The following is a 15,882-nucleotide window of genomic DNA, read 5'->3' as shown; positions in this document are numbered from 1 at the left end:
AGATGCTGAAAGACAGTCCTGTTTATTCTCAGCATGTAATGAGTTGCAGATGGGAGTGAGCAAAGATCAGGGTGGAGAAAATAACTTTCTGGATCCTCCTGTCTTGGTCTTGGATGTACTTCATAATATTAAAATTTTTACTGAAATATAACTGATTTGCAATGTTGTGTCAGTTTTTGGTGTATAGCAAAGTGAGTCTTTAAATATATATATATATATATGTATATATATTCTTTTCAGATTCTTTTCCATTATAGTTTATTACGAAATATTGAATATAGTTATCTGCACTATGCAGTTGGACTTTGATGGTTATCTATTTTAATATTTAGTAGCTGACATCTGCTAATCCCCAGTTAATTTACCATCCCTCTCCTTACCCTTTGTAGCTATAAGTTTGTTTTTCTATGTCTGTTTGTTTTCCTATCTTGTAAACAAGTTCATTTGTGTCAGTTTTTTAGATTCCACGTAAAAGTGATATGTGATATTTGTCTTTGATTTACTTCACTTTGTTATTTAGAGATCAGATATGTCTGTCAAATTAATAGCAAAAACATATTCTAAAGGAAATTTTAACTAATGCTTAGTTATCTGATCCTCTGCATCCTCTGAAGGTATGAGTCTAGTTGTCCAAGATTTCGAAATCTACTTTGTTAACAAAAAAATAATTTGAATAATGATAAAAATAGCTCACATATATTAAGAGCCCTCTGTATACTAAGCACTGCTTCAAGTGCTTTAAATGTACCTTTATTTTTCTTTATAATAACCTAAGTAAGTAGGTAGTATCATCTACTATTTTAGGAGATGACAGCTATAGGGTGTGAAGGCCAGAAGTGTGACTTTGGAGTCACTGTAGTGCCTTTTACTTCGGCAGGATTAGAGTGTGTGTATGTGTGTGCTAAGTCACTTCAGTTGTGTCCAAGTCTTTGCGACCCCATGGACTGTAGTCTGCTATGCTCCTCTATTCATGGGCTTCTCCAGGCAAGAATACCGCAGTGGGTTGCCATGCCTTCCTCCAGGGGATCGTCCCAACCCAGGGATCTAACCTGTGTCTCTTATGTCTCCTGTACTGGCAGGCAAGTTCTTTACCACTAGCACCACCTGGGAAGCCCCAGAATATGTGTAAGTGTTAATAGAAACGAGCCAGTAGAGAAAGAAAACTTGAAGCTGTAAGACAGGGAGTAATCGATTTAATTGGTCCTTTGGAAAGGTGGGAAGAAATGCGGTATAGAAAGAAGTCAGAGAAATTAGCCTTAGATAGGAAGAGGAACACGTGTGCAGAAAGGAAGTGAGGGTGTTCATAAGGTTTTAGATTTGTTATCCAGAAGTACGAGAAGTCTCTTGTCTGACAGAGGGAATATTTGTAAAGAAAGAGATTAAGGTTATCTTCTAAGAGTGAAAGAAATGGCTGTAAGGGTGAGGGGTTGAGATGGGTGCAGAACTTTTGAAACGGATACTGTAGGGAATGGGAGAAAGAATTGGCTAGAGATTTAGGATTGCTGGCGTGTACTGAGGGTTCCCCTGAAATTAGAAATCATGAATGAATTTATCATAACACCAACTGATAGTTGTGTGATTTTTCTGTAGTAGTGCTAAGCTGCTTGGCTGTGAGGACTGAACTAGAGTTGAGTTTTTGCTTGGCAAATATTGTGGCAGGACATACCTAGATAAGGCTCATTGGCAAGAGTTAGGTTCATTGGCATGAGAATGGTTGAAGTCATGAACCATGAAGCTTACCCACAACAGGAAGGAAGTGAAAAAATGAAGGTGCTGATAGGGAAACAGAAGGGAAAGTAACTTGCAGGGCTTCTTTCTATGAAGTTGAATAATAAGCTCTGGCAATAGTAGAATGAGAGTTAAAAGAGTAAAAAAGTCAGAGTGTAGGATGTTTGAATTGTGATTTCAGAGGAAGACTCAGTCTAGGGGGAATTCAGGATCTTAGCCAGAATGAAGAGGGTATTAATTGAAGCAAATTTAAGATCACACTACCTTGAGAAAAGATTCCTGTGGCAATGTGGAGAGTTCACAGGAGTGAGGAGATGCTGAATTCATGTTCTGAAGAGGCTTATGTGCATAAATCACGAATCAAGTATTTGAACTGTGCATTTGAAGATAAGAAAAATATAGACTTTTTTTTTTTTTTTGCTTTGACAGGAAGGTAGATAACTTTTCTTTCTTAAGAAAGGAAAAACACTTCTGTGTCTATCCAAGACCAAATATGACTGAGACACTATCTAATGACTCTAGAAATCTCTAATACATTTTTAATACTGTCCTTTTTGAGACTTGCCTGGAGGTCCAGTTGTTAAGACTCTGAGTGCTTCCACTGCAGGGCCTCAGGTTCCATCCCTGGCCAGGGAACTAATCTCTCACACGCCAATGCCAATGGTGCAGCCAAAAGCAATAATGTCCTCTTTGTAGTCAAGAATAATAGTGTAGCCTTCATTTTGACTTGAGCTGAATTTTTGCACTTGAATTTTAAGCAAGTCAATTGCATAATATATTGAAAATAATGCTGAAATAAAAGGTATAGCTAAATCCATTTTTTCTTCTCTCCTGGCATGTTTTTAGAAGGCATGCCTAATTTTTAACATGAGTAGTGACAAAAGTATTATAATATTTCCTGGCATTCTGCTGTTGAATTTCTTTCTAGTCTTTTTTTTTTTTTGGACTGGGCATATACTTGCATATTTGTAATTAATAGGATATCTAAATACCACATTTATACTTGCTTTATCATTTAACATGAATAGTTTGTCCTCACAAGCATAATTTATGATGGCTGCATAATATTGTACTTTATTTTTTAGCTTTATTTTAAAAATGTATCATGAAAAGTGAAAGTGAAGTAGCTTAGTCGTATCTGACTCTTTGTGACCCCATGGACTGTAGCCTGCCAGACTCCTCCATCCATGGGATTTTCCAGGCAAGAGTACTGGAGTGGGTTGCTGTTTCCTTCTCCAAAAAATGTATCATATTCATCGTTTAAGTTTTCTTTTTTTTTTTTTTAAATTTTTATTTATTTAAGTTTTCTATGCATTTTTTATACCTTGATTTTAAATACAGAGGTGTATAAACATATAATAAAAGACAAATACTTGTGAAAGGAGAGTTACTGGTTTGAATATTCATACAGAACAGACTGAGAGTCATATTGCATGTTTTGTTTTATTCTCCTGGTGACTCACATTTTGAGCAAGTTAGTTGCCTATGATTTAAAAAAGTAAAGTTTTTTTATGAAGATTTAGATATATATATATATATATTTTTTTTTTTTTCCTGAAACATCAGATATCTATCAATGGTAGAACTTATAGTAACATACAAGACTGTCTGATGGGTTTGAATGTTTAGACCCTCTTAGATGGGATGTATGCTCACTTCTTCATTACCCTACCTTCCACTGGATGCTTCCAACATTTATATTACTTTACAGCCCTCATTTTGACACTTAATCTAGGACAAAATAAAGGATAAAGAAATGATAGTTTTCTCCATGAATGCTGGAGCTGTCACTTCTCAGCCACATGTGACTATCCTGTTGTCTGTTTTAAAATTCTTCTGGGATGGCTTTTTCTTCTACCATCTAGCAAAGGAAAGACAATTCTAATCCTAGCATTTATTTAAGTCTAACAGAATTAGAAATTTAAATCCACTACGGATCATATAGAACATTTCAGAAACAAAGCCCCAGAGATCTAACTAGTTCATATCACCTGTTTGCATCTCTGTGTCCCTCTATTGGATGAAAAGTCAAGAGCCAGCTGCTTTGTAGGTCTCCGTTAGTGTAACTCTGGTAATTTGCTCACTTTTGGGCTAAATGCTGGCATTAAAGGAAAATGCAAGATGTTTGTACACAAACATATTTTGTGAATCCCATGGGATTGCTGTTATTAGTACTACGTCTCCTGCTTGACAAAGAGTAATTCTAATAATGCACTAATTGTTATAATATGGACTAAGTAATTATTATAATGAACTCTATTCTTTACAGTCATATAGGCCTGGTCTTAGAATCACTGTTGTTTTACATTAATGAAGAGCTTTGTCTTTTGGAGAAGATCATGTGAAGAAAGTGTCCATGATAAGGGATCCATGATGAAAGATTCTTGGTTCCATCTAAGGCCTTAATTTGATCATAGCAAAATTTTCATTTTCTTTATGGTACATATTTAAGGTGTGGTGGTTGTAAGTTTAGTCACTAAGTCATGTCTGACTTTTACAACCCCAGGAATTGTAGCCTGCCAGGCTCCTCTGTCCATGAAATTTCCTAGGCCAGAGTACTAGAGTGGATTGTCATTTCCTTCTCCAGGGGATCTTCCCAATCCAGGGATCAAACCCAGGTCTCCTGCATTGCAGGAAAATTCTTTAGCCTCTGTGCCACAGGGAAGCCATGACAAGTTATTCTTGGTTACATCTAAGACCTTAATTTTCTCATAGCAAATATTTCCATTTTGTTTATAGGTGAAAATAAATAATGATTTTAATCATGAATTTTACAATAGTACCTGGGCTTATGTAAAAGATACATCAACAGAACATTCATCATCTAGTCAAGGACGTATCCTCTTTTTTCATTCCTCATCTTCTTCATATGGTTACGCTTCAAATACGAATATACTCGTTAAGAAAAAGGTTAGTGTGAAATATTCATTAACTTTTCTATATTTTGCTGGTTTAAGTATTTCTAACATTAACAAAAGTGTATTTACCAAAATAATCAGCCATCATTTTTTAATTAGGGCATAGTACCTTCTTCAAAGAGTTAATCCAATATACTTCTTTAAAATATATAGCTTTTGTCTTGTTAATTCTTTCATATTGTATTTATTTGCATTTTTAATTTTCTCATTATTTGTTCTTATTTAAAAATCTAAAAAATACTTATAAACTTAAAATCTTCGAGTTAAAACTAGCATAAATTTCTAATTCATGATTACTGATGGTACTATAGGTGCTATATACAATTTCAAAAATCCAATAAAGAGGTGCTTTTGAAACACTAATACTAGAGTTTTTCAAAGAAGGTGTATTACAATAAAAGATGTTAAAATACCTTATTACTTTGGAGAGACAAACATTTTCATCTGAGGAGTTAAAAGACTTAACTTTAGATATTCTGTTGTTTTGAGATACTAAGACTTTCATCATGGGCAACTTGAACAGTTGAGATGAATTGTACCAATTGATACATACTTAGTGCTAAAGGATTTTTCAGGCTGATTATCATTCATAATATGCACAATTCATCTCATTCTTAAAGTCAGTAACTTGATAACTAAATCACATAAGCGAGGTATAAAGGAATATAGATATTGTTTGTTTTATGACTAAGTGGAAATATGAGTGTAAAAACATTTATCATATCCATATTATATTATTCATATAAGTGAGAATTTAGTGTAAGTTAACTCTGTCTTGGATATCATGAAAAGATGCCTAGGAAGGGTTTAAAAGATCTCATTATTTAGTGGCTTACCCTGCAAATACCCCAGTATGAAAGACAAATTAGATGGTCACCCTACTGATAAGTCATTGTCAAGATGTGGACTCTAGGGACATTATATCCCTATTTGTGAGATTATTTAGTAGTTAATGATGCTGATTCCTTTTTGCTAGTTGAGGAGGGCATAACAATTTTGTCTTGGGGTTTTAAAAGTTAGCTATAAAACAAGTTATGAAGTCATCACTCAGATGTTATTCTTGTTTGAGATTCCAAAAATTCCTTAGATTGCTACAAGTGGGTGAGCTCAGAAGAGACCTCATTATGCATCAAAAACAAAAATTCATAAAGCCTGCATTAATGTAGGTGACTGTTGATGGAGACACTGGACCAGAAACTATTTCTGTTGCCTTTTAATCTTCAACCTAAAATGCCTTTTACTCTTTCTTCTTCCTATAGAGTTATCAATTGTTGGTTCTTCAGAACACTGTTGAAGTGGCTCAGTTTATCAATAACAATCCGGAATTTTTACAACTGGCTGAGTCATTCTGGAAGGAACTCTCTTACCTTCCCTCTCTGTATGACTACAGCGCCTACCGAAGATTGATTGACCAGTATGGAACACATTATCTTCAGTCTGGGTCCTTAGGAGGAGAATACAAAGTTTTCTTTCATATGGACTCAGAAAAAGTCAAAAAATTTGGTAGAGTATTAAAAACATTGCTATATATAAGCATTGCAAGTATTTTAATGGGGGAATAACCTGTAGTTAACATAAACTTTAGAGCTTTAAAATATAACAAATAGTGGTTAAATTGCAAAGGAATCCAAAATTGTATGAGTCCATTATACTCTACACAAAATCTTCCAGGCCTTAAGAAAAAGCTTGCTTACTCTTTTGGTTAGTATCCTGAAATGAGAATTAAGTCATTATCATTGTTGTTATCTCTAGAGGGTGTTGATTGCATTTTTGATCTCCCCATTTCTCAGATTAAGTACTATTCCTTGAGGAAAACTGATGATTTTACTAATATTGCAGAAATCAAGATGTTTCAATGAAGTATTTTTTTTATTTGCCTCTGTTCTTTACCACTCACATGCCTTTAAAAACAAATCTGCTCTGAATATCACAAGTTTGCTTACTACCTAAGACTTGTAACAACAGCTTAAATTTATTGATTCCTCCTCAACAGGTGAGTTGTCTATGTCAGCAAGGATCCTCACCGCTACTCAGTGAGATGCCCATTATGGCTCCTCCCCACAGATGGGGAAATGGAGACTCAGTGCTGTGAAGAGACTCTTCTCAAGGCATACAGATTGTAGGGAGGTCTAGCGGGCTCCAGCATCAGCTTAGCTCTATCCTTATGTTATGTTGTTGCTGGAATTGCCTGATTCTTGTTAGAAACTGGGCACGCTACTGAGTTCATGCTTGGTTGATTCCACGGTGAGAGGATGTTCCTCACCAGCTACTGCCATGTTGGAGGAGCACGTGAGTCTTAGGATCCATTCCTCCTCTCCAAAGACCTTTTGGCCCTGGCTTATTTATGGGCCAAGTCCAAACTTCTTCCCAGTTTTGTCCTGAAGCCTGTGGCCACACTTGTTTCTCTATCCCAATTCACCTCTTCAGCGCCTTATTCTTCAGTCAACACTTTCTTACCACTTTGGAGGAGAGTAAGACTTTTCAGATGAGATTCAGAGGAGGAATATAGCCTTCTCTTGTGGGTAAACCACAATATTTTCTGTTTCCATTGACTATTTTCCCACCTTGAGCTTAATTTTTGTTGTTGTTTTTGTTTTACCAATTATGGTTCAATTAGAATCTTAACCTCTCCAACCTCAACAGGTTGGAAATGAATGCACAAGTATAGGTTTTTGTAGCAACAACAGAGGCAACATTTCTTTGGGGAATTAATCCAGAAAATGGCTTGATCTAAACTCAGTTTCATGATCATTTTTTTTTCTTTAACACTTAAAAGAAATGAAGAGGATTTTTTAAAAAGCCATCTGAGTTGTTAAAAATTATGAGTAAAAATTTTACTTGAGTAGTTTCTGTTCTTCCCAAAAGTTTTAATTGAAATTAATCAAGGCTCCTGGGATATGATACATACAAGTGTTCTTTAAGAAATATTGAGTTTATTATAATATTGTTAGTAAAATTATATTAAAATGTATTTCAACTCTTTATTATTTTCTATCCTCTTTTTTAAAATTACATTGGCAAAATTCCAATTGATAATGAGCAGAAATTATAACCAACTAAGATGTAATTGGAAAAAAATGTAGAAACCAGAGATGTTAAAGATGGAGAGACTGAGGCACTAGAACTAGGGTTTTGGGAATTAATTATTATAGAACCAGAACCCAGTTTTTGGTGTCTCCAGTAGGTGGGCTGGAGGCCATTGCATATTAACTTTTACCTATTTGCCTTGTGCCTGAGAAGCTGACTGTGGTTGGGTGAAAGATATCAAACTTTGGGGTGTTCAATTTTAGTTCCCTCCACTGTAACCCCACCCTCTGGTCAAAGATATTAGAAGCCAATATCAGCTGAATCATTTGAAAGTGAGACAGACACTTGATGCCTTCTCCCTAAATATATGCATGTATCTTATTTTGTTTATAACAAAGATCAAATATTGCTTTTTCTGACCCTTGATCCGTCTACAGCACTTGAAAATACACACATCATACATTTTTGATTATATGGCCACAGTGGTAGGAAACAGCCTCTTCTCCCACTCTCACACCTGGCATCTCAAAGAAGACTTTCAACAAATGTGCAGACTAAGCGCGTTTAAAACCTTTCCCTCCAGATTTCCATTCAGAGGACAAGAGGAAGTGTGCTTCCTCGCATTTCCAGTTTTTGTTTACATCATCAAAACAAAAATGCACAACGATGGAAGAGGCCTTAAAATCGGTTTCAGGTAAATGAGAAGGGGGTCATTTTCATTACAAGTTTACCTCCATCCCCTTATGGTTAATTCGTGGTCTCCCAGGGATTTTGATATTTCAGCAGGCGTTCTATTTTGCGTTTTTCAAATACTTGGCTATTTTACCTGTGATCTCTCTGTCGGATGTCATGGACATCCATCTGCATCCATGCATCCATCCATCATGCAGAACAGAAGGTTCACTGAGTATGCCCTGTGCTCCGTAACTATGTCCTCCGTGTACACCACCACTGTCTCCTGTGAGGATGGTTGGCAAACCAGTCTAGAAAAATGACCCCGAAAGGGGAAGCTCCAGTTTCATTCTGTAACGTGGATACTCAGTGCAGGCAAAGATTTTGGTGCATGGTGGTGGTGGTGATGGTGGTGGCAGAGTAGGGGAGGTGGGGTGTTAGTCTTTGAGTGATTGAGAAATGAACTGGAAGGGTAAGCTGATTCAGACTGTCTAGACACTGTGTCAGGGAGTTTGGGTTTCATCCTGATGGCGAGGGATGCTGTTAAAAGATTCAATACAGGGAGCGAATAAATGAAAGATGACAAATATAAAGTTGTAGTGAAACAAGAGGGATTGAAAGGGAATAATTCGATAGGATAAAAACCAGAAGAGATGAGTAAAATGGAAGTTAGAGGAGAAGAAGCTGATAGCGAGAAGTGCTAGAGTGAAGTTAAGTAAGAGAACGTCTGAAGATTCTTTATTGGATTTGGTGTTAAGACTTAATTGCCTCACATGAAGAGATTTTTAGGGTGTAGGGATGGAAATGAGACTGTGCCGTGAAATGTGTAAGGCCATGGAGTGATATTGGGGCTCAAGTTCTCTTGGGATGATGGCAGAAATTGGGATGAAGGAGAAGACTGATGCAGGTACTAAGGTCCTCATCAAGGAAGTGAGGATTCTTTAGCAGATAAATGCAAGGAGGAGGGAGACACTGTTAAGCCAAGCTTTAATTCCTCATTTACTTACTGTATTCATCAACTATTTATGGAACCTATAGTGTCTGAAGGAATTGTTCGAGGCACTGGTGAGGCAGCAGTGAACACGCTAGAGAAAGAGCCTGTCTTCTTAGAGCTGACAGGACAAAGGAGAAGGACAAGTAGTTGAACAACGTGGACATACAATGATCTGGAAATAGAAATGAAAGTGGGAGCTTTGAAAAGGTGTTGACATCAGCTATCAGCTGGGTTGGTGATTAGAAGTAGCTCGTCAATTTTATTTTGTGTTATTTTTTCTTTTGGGCTTAACAAACAGGTAGCACTTACAATGTGCCCAGCACCATTTTAAGTGATTTACAAGAATTAGCCAATATACTCCCACCTAAGAGCTGGATATTATTCCATATTTCCATTTTACTGACAAGGGCACTGAGCTACAGAGAGGTTACCTAAGACTACAGTTGGTGTTAAGCTTGAGATTCCAATGTCTGGCTTCATAGTCTGGACCCTTCGCTGTTGTCCTGGGCTGTTGTCTAGGGGAAGAGGGCCAGTTGAGCAGAGAGCTTACTGAGGTGTAGAGAGAGAGGCTACAGGCTTAAAAATAAATATGCAAGCTGATTTCTTAGACTCTGTATTTTGTAAACAAGCTTATCAGTTAAGGTGGTAATTCTCACACTTCGGTGTGCATGAGGATTACCTGGTTAGCCTGTTCAGCTGCTCAGTCCACGGCTTTTCTCCCAGCTATTTCCTTCTAGATATCCATCTGATATCAGAAATCTGCAGTCGTTCCAGGTGATTCTGGTAGTTCAGGGACTGAACTTTGCAATACACTGCTTTAAAAGTGGTTCTATATGCATATTAAAGATGTAACTAACAAGATGAGGACACATTCAGGTATTTTTATTAAAAATATGAGACTTAGTATTTCTTAATATTCTGATTATAAAACTGTAATTTTTAAATTTGTAAAATTGGATGAAATTATAAAATTTGATTTAAAAATGGAAATGAAAATCAAGCTCTGATCAGCAAGTTAGGAATTTCCAGTCATGATCAGTGTAGAATCAGCTACACATGGAGATGAAAATATTTCTGAAATTATAAGGTACAGATATGAAAAAAAGGGATTTGATTAGTATTTGAGTTTTTAAAAACACTTTTTATGTGTTAATGTATGCCTGTTAATTAAAAGCATTTTGTTTACTATAGTATTCCAGATGCAATGAACTTTCCCTCCCAACATTTTCTTATGAAAAATTTCTAACATACAGAAATGTTGAAAGAACATAGTAATAAACACCCATGTACACATACCTTATATGTAATAATTATTATTTTGATATGTTTGCATATATATCTATGTACAGTATTTATAATGTTGACTGTTTAGCAATACAAAAATATGTATTTAACATATTTATAATATTTGCTGAATCACTTGGAAGTTTCAAACAACATAATGTTTCATCCCTAAGTATGTACATGTATTATTTTCTAAGGAGAAAGACAGTCTCCTGTATAACAAATATTCTTATTATAGTAAGAACGTTAAGAATATGAGTAATAAGCTCTTAATAATCATCTATTGTTAGGTAATGATTGTGTCTTTTATTTTCTCTCTTAATAGATATTGTTTTTAGAGTAATTTTAGGTTCACTAAGTGATTGAGCAAAAAGGACAGAGAGTCCCTATATCCCCAACCACAGGCACAGCCTCCTCCGCTATCAACATCCAGGCCACAGTGGTCCATTTGTTACAACTGATGAACCCATACTGACACAGAATAATCACTCAGAGTCCATAGTTTACATGAGGGTTCTGTATATTCTGGAGAAGGAAATGGCAACCCACTCCAGCATTCTTGCTTGGAAAATCCCATGGACAGAGGAGCCTGGTGGGCTGCAGTCCATGGGGTCACAAAGAGTCGGACATGACTGAGCAACTTCACTTTCACTTTCTGTATATTCAGTGGGTTTGGACAAACACATAATGACCTGTAAACGTTATAGTGGGCTTCCCTGATGACTCAGTGGTAAACAATCTCCCTGCCAATGCAGGAGATGTAGGTTCCATCCCTGGATCTGGGCGATCCCCTGGAGTAGGCGATGGCAACCCACTTCAGTATATTTACCTGGGAAATCCCATGAACAGAGGAGACTGATGGGCTGCAGTCCATGGGATTGAAAAAGAGTCAGACATGACTTAGCAACTCAACAACAATCCGCTATAGTTTCATATACAGCAATTTCACTGCTCTAGAAGCCCTTTAAGGATCTTAAAAATCCACTAAAAATCCCTCCTACTTGGCAACCACAGGTATTTTTACTGTCTCCATAGTTTTTCCTTTCCCAGAATGTCATACAATTAAATGGATTGTGTTAAAATACTTGATAGACTTTCAATTTCATTTTCTCATTCTCATTTCATTTGTACATCTGAACTTATTTGATTTTTCCTTGAGTAGAAAATGAGGGCAATTTGTTGCGAGGGGTCCCATCTGTCAGAGGAGGACGTCCTGGCTTCTCGGCTGGCCTTAGTTACCTGGAGCTGAACAATCCTGCTGGAAACAAACGTCGATATTCTCAGTGGGCAGGATCTGTAACTGATCTTCCGGAAGTCATAAAACAAAAGGTATGTGATGTTCAGTGCTATATGGCAGCCTGGATGGGAGGGGAGATTGGAGGAGAATGGAAACATGTTTATGTATGGCTGAGACCCTTTGCTGTGCATCTGAAACTGTTACAACATTGTTAATCAGCTGTACTCCAATAAAAACTTAAAAAAAAAAAAAAGGAAGAAAGCACCAGAAAGCAGTCATGTTTATTTGCACTGGGAGAGTGAGATTAAATCAAGGTGGTTAAACAGAGAAGGCTGTAATTAGCGTTTTCTGTATCCCAATTATGGTTTGTATAGTGAAATGAATGCATACATAATAGGAAACAGAAGGTTCATTATCTTGTATGTCCATATTTCAGTTGTAAAGGTTAAATGTCTTGCAAATCCCGAGAGAAATTAATGCTAAAATTTGCATTTCTAGCATTTGATCTAAATTTGGTTATGCTTTCCTGGTCCCTGATTCAGAGGAGTTATAGATTCTTTCAATAGGAAGGTACTTAGGCTTGTCTAGTATTACATTTGGCAGATCATCTTTCTTCCTATACCCAGGGTTTATTGGTTCCTGGAGTCATGCAGGTTAGTTCTAAAAAGATAGAATCAATCTGGCTGGCAGAATTTTAGGATGTTTTATTGGTACAGTCAGTTCTTGTATAATACAACATATGTGTTCCTAAAATTCAGAGTGAGGCAAAACTGCAGTAAAGACCACAGGGCTTATGGGGAAAATGGTGTTAGGAACACAACACACAAAAGCTTGATCTGTGACACTCATAAAAAAAAAAAAAAAAGACAGGCACCAATAAAAACAGCTTCAGATTTATACATGTTAACTTGTTAAGAAATGCATACTCTGCAACAAATGTGGTGTATCACCTTGAAGAGAACCTGAATCTTGCAAGGGTGGAAATGTGTGGTCTTCAAAATAACCTTTTAATAACTAGAAAATGAAGGTCCTATTGGTTTTAAAAAAAATGTATGCATTCACACAAGATGCAAAAAATATTCCTTCCTTATCTGGTTCTAGTTTTCCCTAGGTTTGTCTTATAAAGAAGTGGGCTGCTTTCTTTTTTTATTTGAAAAAGAAATAGTTGGAATGAAGATGAGTGGCTTTTGATTTTATTTTAATGGGGTTGAGCCAAAATGCTGAAAGGAAAATCTTCTTATTAAAACTCTGATTACTGACCATGTGATGTCTTTATCTGTGTAGCTTACACCTTTGTATGAACTGGTCAAGGAAGTTCCCTGTGCCTCTGTGAAAAAGCTATACCTGAAACGGGCCATCGAGGAGTATCTGGATGAATTTGACCCCTGCCATTGCCGGCCTTGTCAAAATGGTGGCATGGCCACTGTTCAGGGAAGCCAGTGCCAGTGCTACTGCAAACCAAACACGTTTGGTGTGGCGTGTGAGCAAGGAGTCCTCCTAGGGGATCAAGCAGGTCAGTGCGCTGCATTTATGGAGGCCACTTTCCCTCTGGCCTCTGAGATTGTGCTTCTTCATGTATGGATATAGGGGGAAGTCCCATCAGGCTTTGAATCTGACTCTCCCTCTCTATGCCACCCCCAGATTGTAGCTAAGGGTCAGGGCCCTTTGCTGTCTCACTGATTTCCCCATCTGAACTAACAGAAACTGTTAGTTACTTCAGTTGTGTCTGATTCTTTGTGATCCCGTGGACTGTAGCCCGCCGGGCTCCTCTGTCCATGGGATTCTCCAGGCAAGAATACTGGAGTGGCTTGCCAATTCCCTACTCCAGGGGGTCTTCCTGACCCAGGGAACGAACCCTCGTCTTCTGCATTGCAGGCAGATTCTTTACAGTCTGAGCCACCAGGGAAGGTGCTGAACTAACAGACCTGCCTTCAATCTTCCACTCTCCGTTAGAATAGATTTATTGCCTGAAACATGTTGCATCCTTCCGTGGTCATCTCAGTAAAGTTTTGTCTTAACTTAGGTCTACAGAGCTTTCGTCTGCACTGACTAACCTTTCTGGTGGCAAGCCTTTGGAAACACCACTGTTTTTATTTTCCATTATGTCCCACCAATTAATCATTCATTCACAAATATTTGTTGAACAACAGCTGTGTACTCAACAGAGCATTTGGTGCTTTAAGTATTTAGCACATGAAGTTGACTTTATGAGTAGGCAAAGTATGAGACGATTTGTGTATATTTGTTTTTATATTTATTTATGTGGCTCTTTCATCTCGAAACTCATTTCTTAAGGTCAGAACTGTTTGCTTCCTTTATTCCTGGAGCCTGACATAGGGCTTGATCCATAAAGTCACTTAATAAATATATGTTTGATAAATGAATGAATAGATGAATAAACCATGGTTGCTTATAGACAAACATCAAGAAAGCATCTTTGCCTTCTAATATCTTCCCAAGTGACCAGGCCTGATAAATTAAAATACCGCCTCTGTGATTCATTCTTTTGAAGGGTTGATTTACAGCTATTTGCTAAACTGGAAGCTCCCCCTGCTGGTGAGGAATGGAGTAGCACTCATAAAACATCAAGCTCTTATTACCTACTATTAATACTGATGGCTCAGATGGTAAAGAATCTGCCTGGAATGTGGAAGACTGGGCTCGATCCCTGGATTGGAAGGATGAGGGCATGGCAACGCACTCCAGTATTCTTGCCTGGAGAATCCCCATGGACTGAGGAGACTGGCGGGCTACAGTCCATGGGGTCGCAAAGAGTCAGATATGACTGAGCGACTAAGCACACGCATGTACACAACTCAATTTCTAATTGTGGAGGAAAGAGTAAGGACGATCGGGGAAAATTATTATACAAATTATTTTAGTTTCGGTGTCCACGATACTGAGGAGTGAGAGTTGGGGGAGAGACGGGAAGAGGGATGTAGGTCACGCAGTAGAAATAGCTGCTGCTGCTGCTGCTAAATCACTTCAGTCATGTCCAACTCTGTGCGACCCCATAGATGGCAGCCCACCACGCTCCCCCGTCCCTGGGACTCTCCAGGCAAGAACACTGGAGGGGGTTGCCATTTCATTCTCCAATGCACGGAAGTGAAAAGTGAAAGTGAAGTTGCTCAGTCATGTCCGACACTTAGCGACCCCATGGACTGCAGCCTGCCAGGCTCCTCCGTCCATGGGATTCTCCAGGCATAAGAGTGCTGGAGTGGGGTGCCATTGCCTTCTCCAACAGAAATAGCTAAGAAGCAGTAAACACCCTCTTCTATTAGCAGAAAATAACGCTTTGAGGGAGTGGTTCCTGAGATTAGTTTCTAACTTGGAAAGCAAAGTTCTTAGTATATGCTTCAAATTCTCTCTTACCTCCCCCAAGGAACATGATGGGGAAAATACTAAAAACTGTGAGACAGGAACCAGCCCTGAGGTGGAAGGTGGCCAGGGTGAGTGAGGAGGTACCTGCAGGTTAAGTAGGATGCTGACAGGAGGTAGACACATTTCTCCTACTTGCATATTTCCTCATGTTATACAGCTCCAACCCTAGGGTGGGCAACCTGGATACCCAATAGACTATGTTCTTCTGAGGCCCAATCACGGTTTTAACAATAGGACCTTATGTGCCTTTATTGAGAGACTGTGAGGTGATAAAAAAAAGAGCCTGGATTCAGCTGTAAGACCGAGTTACAGTCGGGATGTGGCACCCGGCTTACAGTACAGCACTGGACAGAGCGTTTAACCGTTTGGTTTTGGATTCCATGCCTATCAAATGAAAATGTTCACAGACCTCTTGGTCACCTCCATTCATTCTTGTGAGAAGTAAATGAATGAAAAAATGCATGTGGAAGTGCTTTGAAAATGTAAAATAATACACAAATTTAAGATATTGTTGCAAGAAATTTGTTAATGCAGTCTTAATATGGACAATCCTAGTCAGTGTGCAGGCACAGTCTGGCCATGGTGGAAGACCTCAGTGAACAGAGTGAAGGGAGTACACCCCGGATTGTCCCCTTCCTCAA

At 38.0% G+C, this 15,882-nt stretch overlaps 1 protein-coding gene across 1 annotated transcript in view; it reads left to right on the top strand.

Annotated features, from left to right (window-relative positions):
- C7 (complement C7) overlaps positions 1–15,882 on the top strand; it is a 57,289-nt gene that overhangs the window by 18,390 nt on the left and 23,017 nt on the right. Inside the window, exons 7-11 of the mRNA XM_005694754.3 lie at positions 4,468–4,638; positions 5,906–6,149; positions 8,257–8,367; positions 11,786–11,952; positions 13,145–13,373. Coding sequence (XP_005694811.1) covers positions 4,468–4,638; positions 5,906–6,149; positions 8,257–8,367; positions 11,786–11,952; positions 13,145–13,373 — 922 coding nt within the window. The remainder of the gene's footprint in view (positions 1–4,467; positions 4,639–5,905; positions 6,150–8,256; positions 8,368–11,785; positions 11,953–13,144; positions 13,374–15,882) is intronic.

Source organism: Capra hircus, chromosome 20, assembly GCF_001704415.2.
Source record: "Capra hircus breed San Clemente chromosome 20, ASM170441v1, whole genome shotgun sequence".
Classification (NCBI taxonomy): domain Eukaryota; kingdom Metazoa; phylum Chordata; class Mammalia; order Artiodactyla; family Bovidae; genus Capra; species Capra hircus.
The sequence above is the reverse complement of the archived record's forward strand: the minus strand, read 5'-3'. Positions and strand labels throughout refer to the sequence as shown.